This window comes from Gadus chalcogrammus, chromosome 7 (assembly GCF_026213295.1).
Source record: "Gadus chalcogrammus isolate NIFS_2021 chromosome 7, NIFS_Gcha_1.0, whole genome shotgun sequence".
Lineage (NCBI taxonomy): Eukaryota > Metazoa > Chordata > Actinopteri > Gadiformes > Gadidae > Gadus > Gadus chalcogrammus.
The window spans coordinates 21288121-21301446 of NC_079418.1; the positions used below are offsets into that span (position 1 = coordinate 21288121).

Here is a 13326-nt window from a genome sequence, read left to right on the forward strand (position 1 = left end):
AGTCGTGTGCCACTGCAGTGACTCCAACTGAATTCAAGCTTACAAGCTTCCCTCACAAACAAACACACAAACAAAAACAGTGCTGCGTTCCTCTCTCGGCCAGGCTTTCATCTTGCTTGATGTAAATGGCACCCTTGACTTTTTTTGTCTCTGGAAAAATTACGAGAATGGACTTGTAAAGACATTTCTTAGCCTAGTCAAGGACCTCTGTCATCTCAGGTAGAGGCTACACACCTTAGGCTATGAGACACCCCCATCACACACCCACTAACACACACACACACACGCACACTTGCAGACAAAAATACAGAACATGCGTGGCACAGAATGCACAAAGCGTATATCATATTTTTGTCATATTTAATGTTTGGCATTTAAAAATAATGACACAAAAGCAGTGTTATGTCATTATTTGACGTATGCAGCAATAAAATACATTCCTTAACATGAATTCTTTCGTTTAAGGCATCACTAAGAGGTTAACCATCATCTTGCTATGCATTATTAGCCTGTCATTAGTTTTTTTCAATGCTTCCAGACCTGAGAGGTAAATGTGTTCAACACAGAAAGTCATGTATTTCAATGTCAAATGTAAATAGTTACGCTGCAGTTGGCTACTATCCATAGTCGTATTTTTCATGCTTTTTCAAGTGCTTCAGACACACTGACTAAAGTGTCAACCCTCCTATATGTACTATAGTAAAAATAATCACTATGCATCATAGAAGGATTTCTATTAGAACATACAATATTAGTCCTGAAAGTAATCCATCACACCTTTTCTTTTATTTGCCAAATGAAAAAAAACAATATGAATGTTGGCAAACTATAACTTAAGAACACAGTTGTGACATACACAGTTTACAGTTCAAGGGTGAATTCTTTACAATAGTTACAACAATCTCAATCCTGTACACTTCATAGTGTGACACAACATTGAGATTTTGCTCTGAACTCTGCGGAGATCCCAACTCTGTAACAATAATACTGAAATTGATAAGCAACAGAAATAAAATGTTCACGTCAGTGTCAATGTCTTCCCTGAGACCAATCAAACTGTGTGTTGTTGTTTTTTTCGATGCAGTCCGCTGGCGAACATTGGCGGACACAGCCTCCTCCTCCTCCTCCTCCTCAAGTCCTGGGTGTCAGAGCAGGGATAGGCTGTGCTGGGCCCTGGGCTCCTGCAGGTAGTTCACCTGCCACGGCAGCCCCAACGGCGGGGAGGGCTCCACAAAACTATCCACGTAGCCCTGGGCGCAGGACGCCCATACCGCCGGCGGGTACCCCAACCCATCGCCCCCCTGAGGGTACCTCAGCGGGCTGGGCGGGTGTTCGGCGGGGCTGCCGCAGTGTCCGTGCGAGGCGTAGAGCTGTCCTCCGTCGCTTGGGTAGCACGGGTAATGCGGCGAGGGCGGGCAGGACGTGCCCGCGGTGTCCATGAAGAGGTGCGCCTCGCCGGGCAACCTGTGGACGTGAGCGGCCTGCTGCGACTGCATCTGGTGGGGGAGGTGGGACGCAGGCCAGGGGACGTAGGCCTGGGACTCGGTGTGAGGGGCCGCCGCCGCCGCCCGGGGCAGCTCCAGCCGGGACGCGGCTCTCATCCCCGTGGGCCCCCCCCCCCCGGCCACGTTGGAGGACGAAGATGAGGACCTGCCGCCGCTGCTGCACTCGCGGTGGCTGCAGCCCTTCTGCGACCCCGTGGGTTCACCGGCGGGGTGGGAGCTGAGGAACACGGAGAGCGCCGAGATGCGGTTGATGGCCCGCTGCAGGGTGGCGATCTTGGACAGGCGCTTCCCGCTCAGGTCGTGGTTGAGCACCACGCGCAGCGCGTTGAATGCCTGGTTGTAGTCCATGATGCGCTTGCGCTCCCGCACGTTGGCGGCCACGCGCCGGGCCTTGGAGCGGACGGGCCGGCTGCGCTTCTTGGACGGCCCGTCCCCGGGGTCCTCCAGGCCGCTGGCCGACCCCTCGCTGTAGGGCTCCTTGCCGTCGCTGCACTCGTCGTCATCGTCGTCGTCGTCGTCTTCTGGCCCCAGCGCACCGAGCTCCAGCTCCTCCTCCGAGAACTCGGAGCCCTCCACGCTGCTGCAGCTCATGGTGAGCTGGTGTTGAAAGCGTTACCACAAACAGCCAAGGGTCTCCTGTCACCCAGCGCCAGAGCGGGCCGTGGTCTTGAAGTTCGTCTTCTGAAAGGTAAGTCTTTCTGTCTGAAGTCTCAAGGAAGTATACAGGTAGGATGTGGCAGAGATCTTTGAGGGTTCCTGTGTGCATGTGGTGCTGTTGGCTCTCTGACTCTGGTTGGTGTCTGTGTGTCTGCAGCTGCTTACAGTGCTGTTCTGCACCTCCTCTGTCTCCTCCAGCACGTTGATCTTGACTAGTGTCTGCTTGAGACAGGTTACCCTGCTTTTTATGGCTCAGGCGGTCACATGGTACAGTTACCTGTAAGGAATGGTGTGCGCTGTCTCTCCCCCCCCCCTCTCTCTCCCACTCGCTCCATCTCTCTCTCTCTCTCCCCGGGTTTATTGGTGCCTTCCAGGCAAATGGCAATGTCAACTCCTACTTTCTGACACCCCCCCCCCTCCCTCCTCTTCCTCCTTACAGGATCTATTAAGAGTTTCAACACTTCATGTCTGCGTAATACACAAGCAACAGAAACATACTCATTAGTTGGGAATGGAAATTGTACTACAACCCTATGTTCCTTCTAAGAGGAACCCATTTCAGGGGTTTTCTCCTCTCATCGGGCGATCCGGGGATACTAAGACGGACGCATGCATTCTTTATATAATTTGTTTTGTTTTAGTGAAGAGATTTTTGGGGTTGATGAATATGAGTCATTTTGACTCCACAATCTCACCCAACAGCTCAGTTTATGCTGTCAATACACAGATCCTTTTTCAAATGGTTTTCTGCATGATGGACAGGGCAATACTAAATGGATCTTCCATTCATATTAGTCTGAGGGACATCTGTGACAAATTGTACGCTTATCGGATCTTCCCTAATCTTTGTTCTCCTCATTTCCCCTCTTCCCAGGTCTGGGGACCAGAGGAAGATTCTTATCCAGCCTAGCTTGGATTTGTCCCAGCAATTAGCTGTCTCCAGAGTGGCGATTCTCCTTTCTATCCCTCAACGCTCCTGTTTAGGGAGTATATCATTTGGGCCAGCTTCCCTGGGACCTATCACCCATAAATCAGGCCTGGGCAGCACCTGAGGACAACAGCAGAGCAGGCCCCTGGACTTCAAAGCCAACGGAGATAAATACAAGAGGGCAAATATTTTACAATTAGAGCCTACAATTGCTGCCGGCACAGGCATTCGATCTTTCATTTTTTTTTTTTTGTTCTTCTAAAGGCAGTTTTGGTCCATTGCTCACACACTGCAAGAAAATAAAGACGTCAAATTTAAACAGTTAGGATGCTGTTCTGGCAGATTGCATTCTAAAGTCCTGGAGGTTAATGTTCTTCTAGGTTACAGATTACATTTAGCTCAAAATAAAACCGGTACAAGCAGGACATGCAAGATAATGATATGTAGAGAATTGGGTTATTCCCGCACAGAACGTAGAGAGTTAAGAGCAAAGAATGAGAGCAGTGACCTTTAGCAGCGCTCCTGGCCAAGTGCAATGGGTCAGGTAAGTAAAGGGCTAGCCCCTCTTATGCTGAACTAGGGGTCGTTGAGTAGCATTGCTTCCTTCCTGGCGTTCTCCTTTTTTATTGGACATGTTTCGTCTGTCAGACGCCAACCTTTAACAACAATTACGTCCCAGACTCTCCAATCGTAACCATTGAACAGAGGTGGGAAAATCTGTCCAAGCCCCCTTGGTGAGAACAGCCAAGACACCAACTCTCACACTCACTGACCAGCGCGGTTGGTGGATGCCGCTAGCAAGTCCTAAATGTAACATGAAGATATGTTCTCTGTTACCTTTCATATAATCAATCCGCGGGATGAGTTCAAGTTCAACCCGAGGTCCACTTCTGCACTGGTCACACTTAAACCACTTACTGCTGTACTCATCAACCCCCTTCAATCATCCCTTCGGATACACACTGCGAACCTGCAAACCTTCGTGGCGCAATATGTTTGGTACGTTCGACTCACGCCACAGGACGTCGAATTTCAGGGGGCTCAGAGCGATTGCGAGCCGGGGCCGGTGATTTATTGCTTCACAAACATGTCCGATTTACTGCAGTGGTGTAAGAGCACGGCGACTGGCTCAGACCCTCCCTGTCCATTCATTCTGAAAGGTGACAAGACACCAGTAATTATCAGCCGCCGTGAATAAATCACTCAGGTTTTATCACGTACCTTCGCCATGCAATTGGTGGAAAAACCATTTTCAAGTGAATGGAGCCTCTCCGAAAAGGCAGCTGAACCTGAGATTTGTAAATCTCCCGCTGTAGCCCCAGTAATGACTAGTTGTTACCTGTTCATTATTAGAGGTCTGTGGAGCAAGCCTTATAGATGTGTATTCCCAAAGGGGTGGTTAGGGGTAATAAGTGAGTACGCTTTGGGTTCCCTAACCTTGGCTTTGCAGTGGTATGTTAATGCATGTTTTTGGCACCCTGCATGGAATTTTCTCACCTCTATAAAAATCCTCTAGTCAAAGGGGGAGCACTCCCTTACCTATCCCGGACCACCATTAGTCACACCGCAATTGTTTATTTGGCAGAAATTAATGTTATCAAGTTTGCAGTTTTTATGTTTTGTTCAGTTGGTGGCAATTCCTTTTATTAGCCGTGTTCTAATTCATGTTATTGGATTAGTGCTAAATCCAACCCACTATTTCGGATATGAAGGTAAATAAACAAAGCCCAATGCTATTTATTTGAGAGCTGTGTTGCGAGCCACTGAACTCGCGCCTTTTCCCGCTAAAACTGTCAACCAACTGATTTTATTTAAGTTCTTGAGCCACTTGAGCCTTCTTGTCATCGCTCACCGCTGCGTGTCTCGACCAATGGAATCATCCTTTGACCAAAGAGTAAGAAGGGGGGGGGGGGTTGCTATATCTCTATGATTCAACATGAGGATGTTTTCTCTCTGCTGTGAATCAGACATGGAGAGACACTTTCATGCTTCTGACTTGCTCTGCCTCCTGCAAATCTTGATATCATCCGTTAAAGCCAAAGTCTGTCAGTGTTAAAGGCGAGTTCTTTTAATAAAATTTGCCCATTATATATTCAAGCAAGCAACCTAAAAACTGTTGTAAGTGCACACACAAGCCCGGCTAGGGGAAAATGACCGCAGAAGTGTTATAGAATGAAAATATACTTTAATTATTGCATAGTTACACATATCGGAAAATATTTGGACTAAGATGTCTCAATTATTTTGCTTTGGTAATTATTAGATATTTTAGGAGCGTCCTTCATGCAACACTATTTATCAACATGTATGCATTACTTAACAATTGCCCTATTGTTGTGCCCATGAATGTTTCAATAGATCAGTGAAAATCCTTCCAGACTAAAACAGGATTACCCTACTTAAATTCGGTTATAAGGCAATTCCTAAGCCGTTTTAGTAAATTGGGCTACTACCATTCACATTTTACTATGTAACGTCTAGCCTAGGAAAGTAAACTATGACGCTAAGTGTACAAGCATGAACTCATGTTGAAGACAATTTAATTGTGCGAACGATGACGCATGTGATACATAGTTTATCCAGTCACTTTCCAACGTGCTGGAAAGTGACTTACGAGATCCATGTCCCCTGTGTGTCAGACAGCATTCTGACATCATTGTGAATCACTGCGTAAGATAATTGGGTAGGCTAGTAGAGATCTCCTTCACACAGTGAAACATGAATACAAACTATGAAAAAGGCCTGGGGTATTTACCATCATCACTGACACGGCTGCCAACAATTATAAATCACTGGTACTCGATAGTTTAATGTGACATAAGGACATTCAATTGTAGGCCTATAACATGCAATGCAACCTGGTAGCATGCACAGATACATGTGCAATATGAATGTATCGGTGAGGAGACATCTAAAAATACATAAAGGAGAACAATTTCAAGTTGAGACTAGTAGGTAATAACTTCAATTAGAATTTATCTTTATATGGATTTTACGAAGGGATATTATTCATTTTTTTTGTATGCAGTGAAACATGCCCAAGCAAGATAACTGCAGAAGTAAATCCATTCATTGTGTTCATAAATAGCAAAAACTAAATGTTGGGTTCGGCTCAAAAAGTAGTTATGATCTTAAAAGGTTTGATTGGTGCGATGTGTTTATCAATCAGTTGATGTTTGTGTTCTTCCCAAATGTTAAACATCATATTTTCCATTTGTACGTATATCTTAGGTACTTTAAGTTATTTTTCTATTTCACTATATTGAGTATTGTTATTTACTGTTCCTCTTCTATGATTACATCTCATTCATACATATCTGCACAATGCAAACAATTCTCATTAGTTTGAGAATTCAAAAAATTTGGCCAAAAAACAATACAATTCAAGAATCTGATATTGTCTGACAATCTTAAACATGCACATCTATTCACTAGCCTTATAATTACTTAGGCTATACTTACCTATCAAATTTTTTTCAAGCATTGGAACAATAATTTATATTCAAAACTAGGGGGTTCAGGTTTGATCCCCACTGTCCACCCAGACAACCTGCAGGCATCCTTCAGCAAAAAGGCTAATAAACCTCAACCTGTTTCAATGCTCTTAATTTCACTTTGGAACCCATTCACATGCACACACACACACACACACACACACACACACACACACACACACACACACACACACACACACACACACACACACACACACACACACACACACGTACGTACACACACACATACACACACACACTACACACACACACACACACACACACACACACACACACACACACACACACACACACACACACACACACACACACACACGCACGCACACACGCATGTACGTACGTACACACACACACACACACACACACACACACACACACACACACACACACACACACACACACACACATACACAAGCACATACACACACAAGCACGCAACATTACTTTAACTGAACATTACTTTTGCGTTGCTCCACCCATCCCTGGCTGATTTATGCCTGAAAGCATGCAAATATGCAAGCACTGTAGTCACAACATGTCAGCTTCCTCACAAAACACCAAAAAGGTATGTAAGTGACATAACTGCCTCAGCCCTAAAGACATGAATCAGTCCATCCCAACTTGGTTGAGAATAAAGTCAGATAAAAAATAAGGGATTTCTGGGAGATCCGTGTTATACATTTTAGATTACTTTTGGATGATAACCGCAACTATTCCTTCGATAACGGTAGGCCGCTACTACCAAAGATATACAATGTTTTCCTTCCCGGTGCAGTGAAATAAACCTGTACATTGCATTATAGTGGCATTTCACATGGCAGTAAATATAGCTGGGCTACATGGCTCATGGTTCATTATGCCATAATTATGCAAAGGCAAGTATTGCGTTATTAGAAAAAACAAAGCATTTAACAAAGGTATTGTTTAACAATATAAATGCATATTGTTTAAAACCTTAGAGACTGCAGGATGATGTTCTCTGTGCATTCCTTCCAAAGAGGACTAATTATAGTGGGTACTCTTCGTGAAAGGGTATATTTGGAGTGTCAGAACATGTGGTCAAGGTTAACTATCTGTGGGCTAGTTCCCACACAACCTGCAGCACTTAAACCACCGCCACTGTCGCACCACACAATTAGTTACCACTCACTGAGAGCGTAATTACGCTTACGTTTGTCTAACGTTTATTTAGAACAGCTTCCTTATTAAGATCATGCGTTCATGAATGAACAAGCATGAATAAGGATGAGCTATTATGGAAGGACGAAGCCCTTCTTTAATCGCTGAAAAAAACGTTTTGGTATAAAATGTATTAAAGAAAACGAACAGTTATTGCAGGTGGGAACACTACACATGTGTTGGGGGTTTTAATGACAAAGGAAAGTTATAAACTAAGGCGCATGATTGTCATTAGGCAGTCATTGATAATTGTAGGCTGCGTTTCAGGTCAGTCCTGCAGGGGTAACAACCTTTCCCTGCCTTTGGCTGTTAACCTTTCTCCCATCGGGACAGGGGTTACAACCATGTCTTCACAGGTCAGTAGATTTCATTTTAATTTATGTTTGCTGGTAGGGGGAGAAGGTGGAGGAGGGGGGGTGGGGTACTTCAGAACACACTACGGATGTGCTAAAACGTTTACTCCTACAATAATGTAGTTTTAAATTAGATGCAATTTATTTTCTTTGGGTCAATGCAATGTCATTCTTTCAGTGTGATCAGTTAACAGGTTATATGAAGCCTTGTTACCATTTCAGTTGCAGGCAATCGTTGCAGTCTTCTCTCATTAGGAAAACTAATGTGGCTTGTTACAAAGCATAAAAGCATAAAACATCAATAAATCAGTATGGACAGTAAAAAGCCAGATGGTACCTGTATTCTATGGGTTGGGGGCAATCTACTTTACCTGTCATTATTAACTGGTGGTTATTACCTGCCTCATAACTAGACCTAACTATCGTTGTCTCCCACACAGGGAGAATACATTGCCACCTAGTGTTGGAAACGTAATATGTATATATAGACTGCCATCTAGTGGTAGAATATAGATTTTGATCATTTCTCTGAGTGTTGTCAACAATCACACGTGCATCTGCAGCCATCTTTAACGGTACTTTGAGGTAAGGAAGACATAATTTGAGTTGGATATTAGACGTTTTATCCGCCAATGTCGAATATAGCCTTCAGCAGATTTAGTAAGATCTTCTTACTATGTCAACACTGTCAATTTGACGAACAAACTACCAATTTATTTGGTAACTTGAACGTCAAACGGAAAAATATCCAAAAACTCAAAGGTCAAGTGAAAGGATAGCCACGTTTTTTACTCGTCTGTTCGTTTTCTCCCGTTTTTATTTAGGGCATACATGAGACGACCAGGTCTGTTCTTTTGTAAAATTAAATCTGTGTGCATTTATGTGTTTTTCTTTACCAAGTAAAATAATTCACAATACATCGTCATCAGGTCACATGATGCATGTACCTACATCATATTCTAACTTACAAGAACCGTACCTAAGCACTCCCAGTGACATTTAACCATTACCTTTCGGTTATCCCAAATCGTTTTTAAACGTAGGAATTAATGTGTCATATTTATCGCCAACATTGCAATATAAACGAGGGTAAACAGGAGTAAAATCCTATGATTGTGCCAATCTCTGCCCCCGGAACCTTCCACTCTGCTCTGGAGCGGAGGTGTTCTTTCGTGATGACCGAGTGCCCTTTTGTATACTTAAAGTACAACAGCACAGTGTGTAGTGCATTTCATATACAACATCGCTGATTATTACAATAATACACACCCTTTCTAAAAAGGTGTTACAAATTGGGCCTGGGTCAAAACCATGGGGATAACATGCAACCCTCCTTCCAAGAGCTTTCAACCAAAAACAGTGGGTTTGACTTACACACACTCGAGTCCTCCAGATCTTTGACCTCTGTCCTCTAGCTCTTGCCTATGAACACGAGTGCAGTACTAAGGGGATGTTGACAACTAACTATAGGCTATAGGTCCAAAATGACTAGTCAATTCTTTCGTCAGCATTGGAATCCATGCCATTTTGAGACTGTCATTTAGAAATAAGACCATCATTTAGACATAACAGGAGTATATATTTTTGCCAATCTCTGCCAAACTGTTTGTTAACATTCCATTCTGCCTCGAACACTTCGAAAAAAACACTACTTCTACAACACCTTTCATCCTTCAGTTTCAAGCCAAGAGCACTATTTTCTCGGATCAGTTCTCAATTCATATGCATGCTTAAGTGGTGTCACTTTAAAAACAAAAACATCCTATCGCTCCATCCCTATGGCGATGAGAAGACACCTTAGGTCCTATGTCTTCGCTAACCTGTTTCAGAAGGTTCTATCAGAGGGGAAACGTTGTCGGAATTGTCATCAATAACTTTTGCAGTGCTATAGAGAGAGAGAACACATTATGCTACAATGGTTTTCTGCTTTTTCGAGACTGGGAAGGTGGGGAGCAGAGGGTCAAGGTTTAAGAGTCACGGTTCGCTACTGGGTTCTACTGTGTTCCGAACTCGGCTGCCATTCCTTTTGTGACGTTGAAGTGTCTTTTTAGACGTACTACAACATCATGACATGGGCAGGCCTGCCTTAAACTGCCATTTGGCCCTGGGGCTGAGAGGTTTCGTAGGCCCCCTGAGAGGGGATCTTACAATGAAGATGTGTAACTTTTTTTGGACGAGAAATCCTGACGGGGGGGGGGGGGGTCAAGGGGCCACTGGCCCTCTTTTTTCTTGGCTGATGATAGGCCTCTGATCTTTGTAAGCCCCAAACAAAAAATCACATTGTCTTGGGCCTTCGCCGATCGGGGGGCCTATCATGGGCCAGTATAAAATAAAATAAATAAAAAAATAAAAGATTATTTTTACTGCAGCTCATGATAGGCCCCCCGATCGGCGTAGGCCCTGGGGCTTCAGCCCAGGCAAGCCCGTGCATTAAGGCGGCCTTGGACATGGGGCACCGACAGTGAGAGGGTATGCTAAAGCGACTGTGTTGGTGGATGTGTAGAGCCTTGTCTGGGCAGCTTTTAATGTTGATAGCTATGACCTTAGAAAAACCTTTCCTTGTAAAAATGTGGTCTCTATACATTTTGTCCCGAATGTTCGGCAAACAGAAACAGAACAGTGCAAGCTTGACGAATTCTCTATCCATGGTCTCCCACCATACCAGCTGGGGTCAACACCTGCGCCCTGATACCAAAGAAACACTTCAGGAAAGCCCAAACCTCTGGGCTTCAAGTGACACCACAACTCTTACAAGACATCTTAGCTTGTTTTGTTGAATACCCAAAAACTTTTCAGTATTCTTCTTTTAAAAGTTTGGGAACAAGGGAGGGGACGTTATGGCCCTTTTCCACCGACAGTACCTGCTCAACTCGCCTCGACTTAGCCAGCCTTTTTTTGCGTTTCGATCACCAAAATGAGGTACCTGGTACTTTTTAGTCTCACCTCCGTCGAGGTTCCAAGAGAGCTGATCTGATACTTTTGTGTGACGTAAACAGGCTGCTGGCCACTGATAGGCCAGAGAGTGATGCAACTGGACGAGTCATGATGAGAACGACGTCCAAGCCTGGCACCCAGGATCTTTAAATACTAGCATCAGTGTTCAGTCGACAATAGTGTTTGATTATTGAAAACAGCAGGAATAGTGCGCAAGAACACGCCGTGGACCGTAACAGAGGTGGAAACGCTCCTTTGTGTAGCCCTGTCTGTTTATGTGTCGCATGGATAAGTACGTCACTGCAGTTTGGCCTATGCGTGCTATGACGAACCGCCCAGATTGAAGAGGTACTTTGTTCTAGATGGAAACACGACGTGCCTGGAACCAAACCAAGTCGTGCCACGCTAAGTCGTGGCGAGTTCAGCTGGTACTGTCTGTGGAAAAGAGGCATTAGTCAGCAAAAGGCTTTGAATCAACCATGCTAGCTAGTTGCTGTGTCTGTTCTCAAATACATTTTCCACCTTGTACTTGATATCTGGGGGGGGGGCAGTTTGAATATTAGTGTGGGGATTTCCCTACAGTAGTTTCAGCCCCGGCAGTCCAGGATAGGGTTTAGCTTCTGTGACACTTTTGGTGTAGCACCACGTTGGGTGTAGGGCATTTATAAACCACACCGGTCATCGTAACACTCATACTATGGACAGGAATCGGCAGAGACCTCAAGTTACAATAGTACACCATAAGATTGTGATTCTGTAAAAACTGCAAAAGTGATATTACAACTTTTTGTTGTTTTGCTATTTTATCTGTTGTGTTTAACGTGGGAGTATGGCAAATTTACTATTTGTGAATACACAATAGAACCCTCTGAAGGATGTTACCATTATTTTGCTTCCAATAAGATTGGATTCGATATTTGGGTCAACCGGACGATACCAAAAGTTGCGGAGGCAAAGAATCTTGAATCTGTTAGGTGATGCGTAGACGTAGCATTAACCGCTGACACAATTTAAGCCGGTACACAACCTGGGACCATCTGGTGCCCACCAGTCTCCAGTCAGACTCAACGACCTGTACTAACTTAAAGGATGTACAAGAAACACCTCCCCCTCCTTCCTCTCAGATCTCTGCCCCCAAAATGCATTTAAGCAATGTAAAGTGTTCAAATTTGAGCTTGAGGTTCACTTACACTTCTGAATTTTTCTGTAGCACAGGAGTAATTAATAAACAATAACGTATTGTATTAATTGTACAGTCAGTTTTATTAGTGGATTATTTTCATGCATTTCAGCAGACAGGCTAATTTGTATGCCGATGACGTCTAACTGTGTATGACAGAAATGGTTATGCTATGTATTGTATATTGACTGGAAATAACTATTAAAAATGACTTATTTGGGACAGAATAAGAAAAGCTGAGACATAGTGCAAAGGAGTGTCATACAAAGCCAAACAATGCTAGTGGTTACAACCATGGGGGTGTAAATGTTAAAATGCACATGATTTATAATATTTTAGCAGTAATTGTATAGTTTCAACAACTCTTCACTGTCCCCAATCTAGTAACAGCCTGCTTTAAGTGGAAAATGTATTCCCTAGATATGAATCACTGCTAGGATTGGCTGCTGTATTGAATGATGATGATGACAGCGAACATGTGGGGTCAGGAGGGAAGAAGCAGGCGTTTCATCCAAAACAAAACAAAACGATTTTGTTCTGTTTTGTACTCAATGAGAGCATTATTAATTCCTATCATGATGGTGCTCATACTACTGATCAATATATCTGTGCTGCTGGTGAGATCATGGGGAACGCGATTTACTTGTGTCAGACATTACCGTTAAAAGATAAATGGCCTTTTGTGGACACCCAAATTAATTTTATTTCTGAAGATCCCAGAGCCTCCTTCACCCTCACTGCAGCTCCTCCTCTCCTCCTCCTCATCTGTAAGCATGTGCTTGCAAATCTGATGTCAGCAAATTTAGTCACACATTGGTTTTACCCATAGTGATGTAGGTGGGGCTGGACCATACATTTGATACGTTAGCATGTACATCAGCATTATCTTAGTGTGAATTGTTTCACATGCAGTACAGAACATTACTATAAATCATGGACCAAAACAAGTTGTTTTATTAAAAGATGTTAAAAGTTCTCCATTTTAGACTATCTTACGACATTTTAATTTCTTATTATTTATTTTAAAATGATGAAAATCATTTCAATCTAAATTTGACTTATCAATCAAATCCAA

At 43.6% G+C, this 13326-nt stretch overlaps 1 protein-coding gene across 1 annotated transcript in view; it reads right to left on the reverse strand.

Moving 5' to 3' along the window:
- bhlha9 (basic helix-loop-helix family, member a9) overlaps positions 1-2096 on the reverse strand; it is a gene marked incomplete at its 3' end in the record, with an annotated part of 8178 nt that extends 6082 nt beyond the window's left edge. Inside the window, exon 1 of the mRNA XM_056594266.1 lies at positions 1153-2096. Coding sequence (XP_056450241.1) covers positions 1153-2096 — 944 coding nt within the window. The remainder of the gene's footprint in view (positions 1-1152) is intronic.
- Between the last annotated feature and the right edge of the window lie 11230 nt (positions 2097-13326).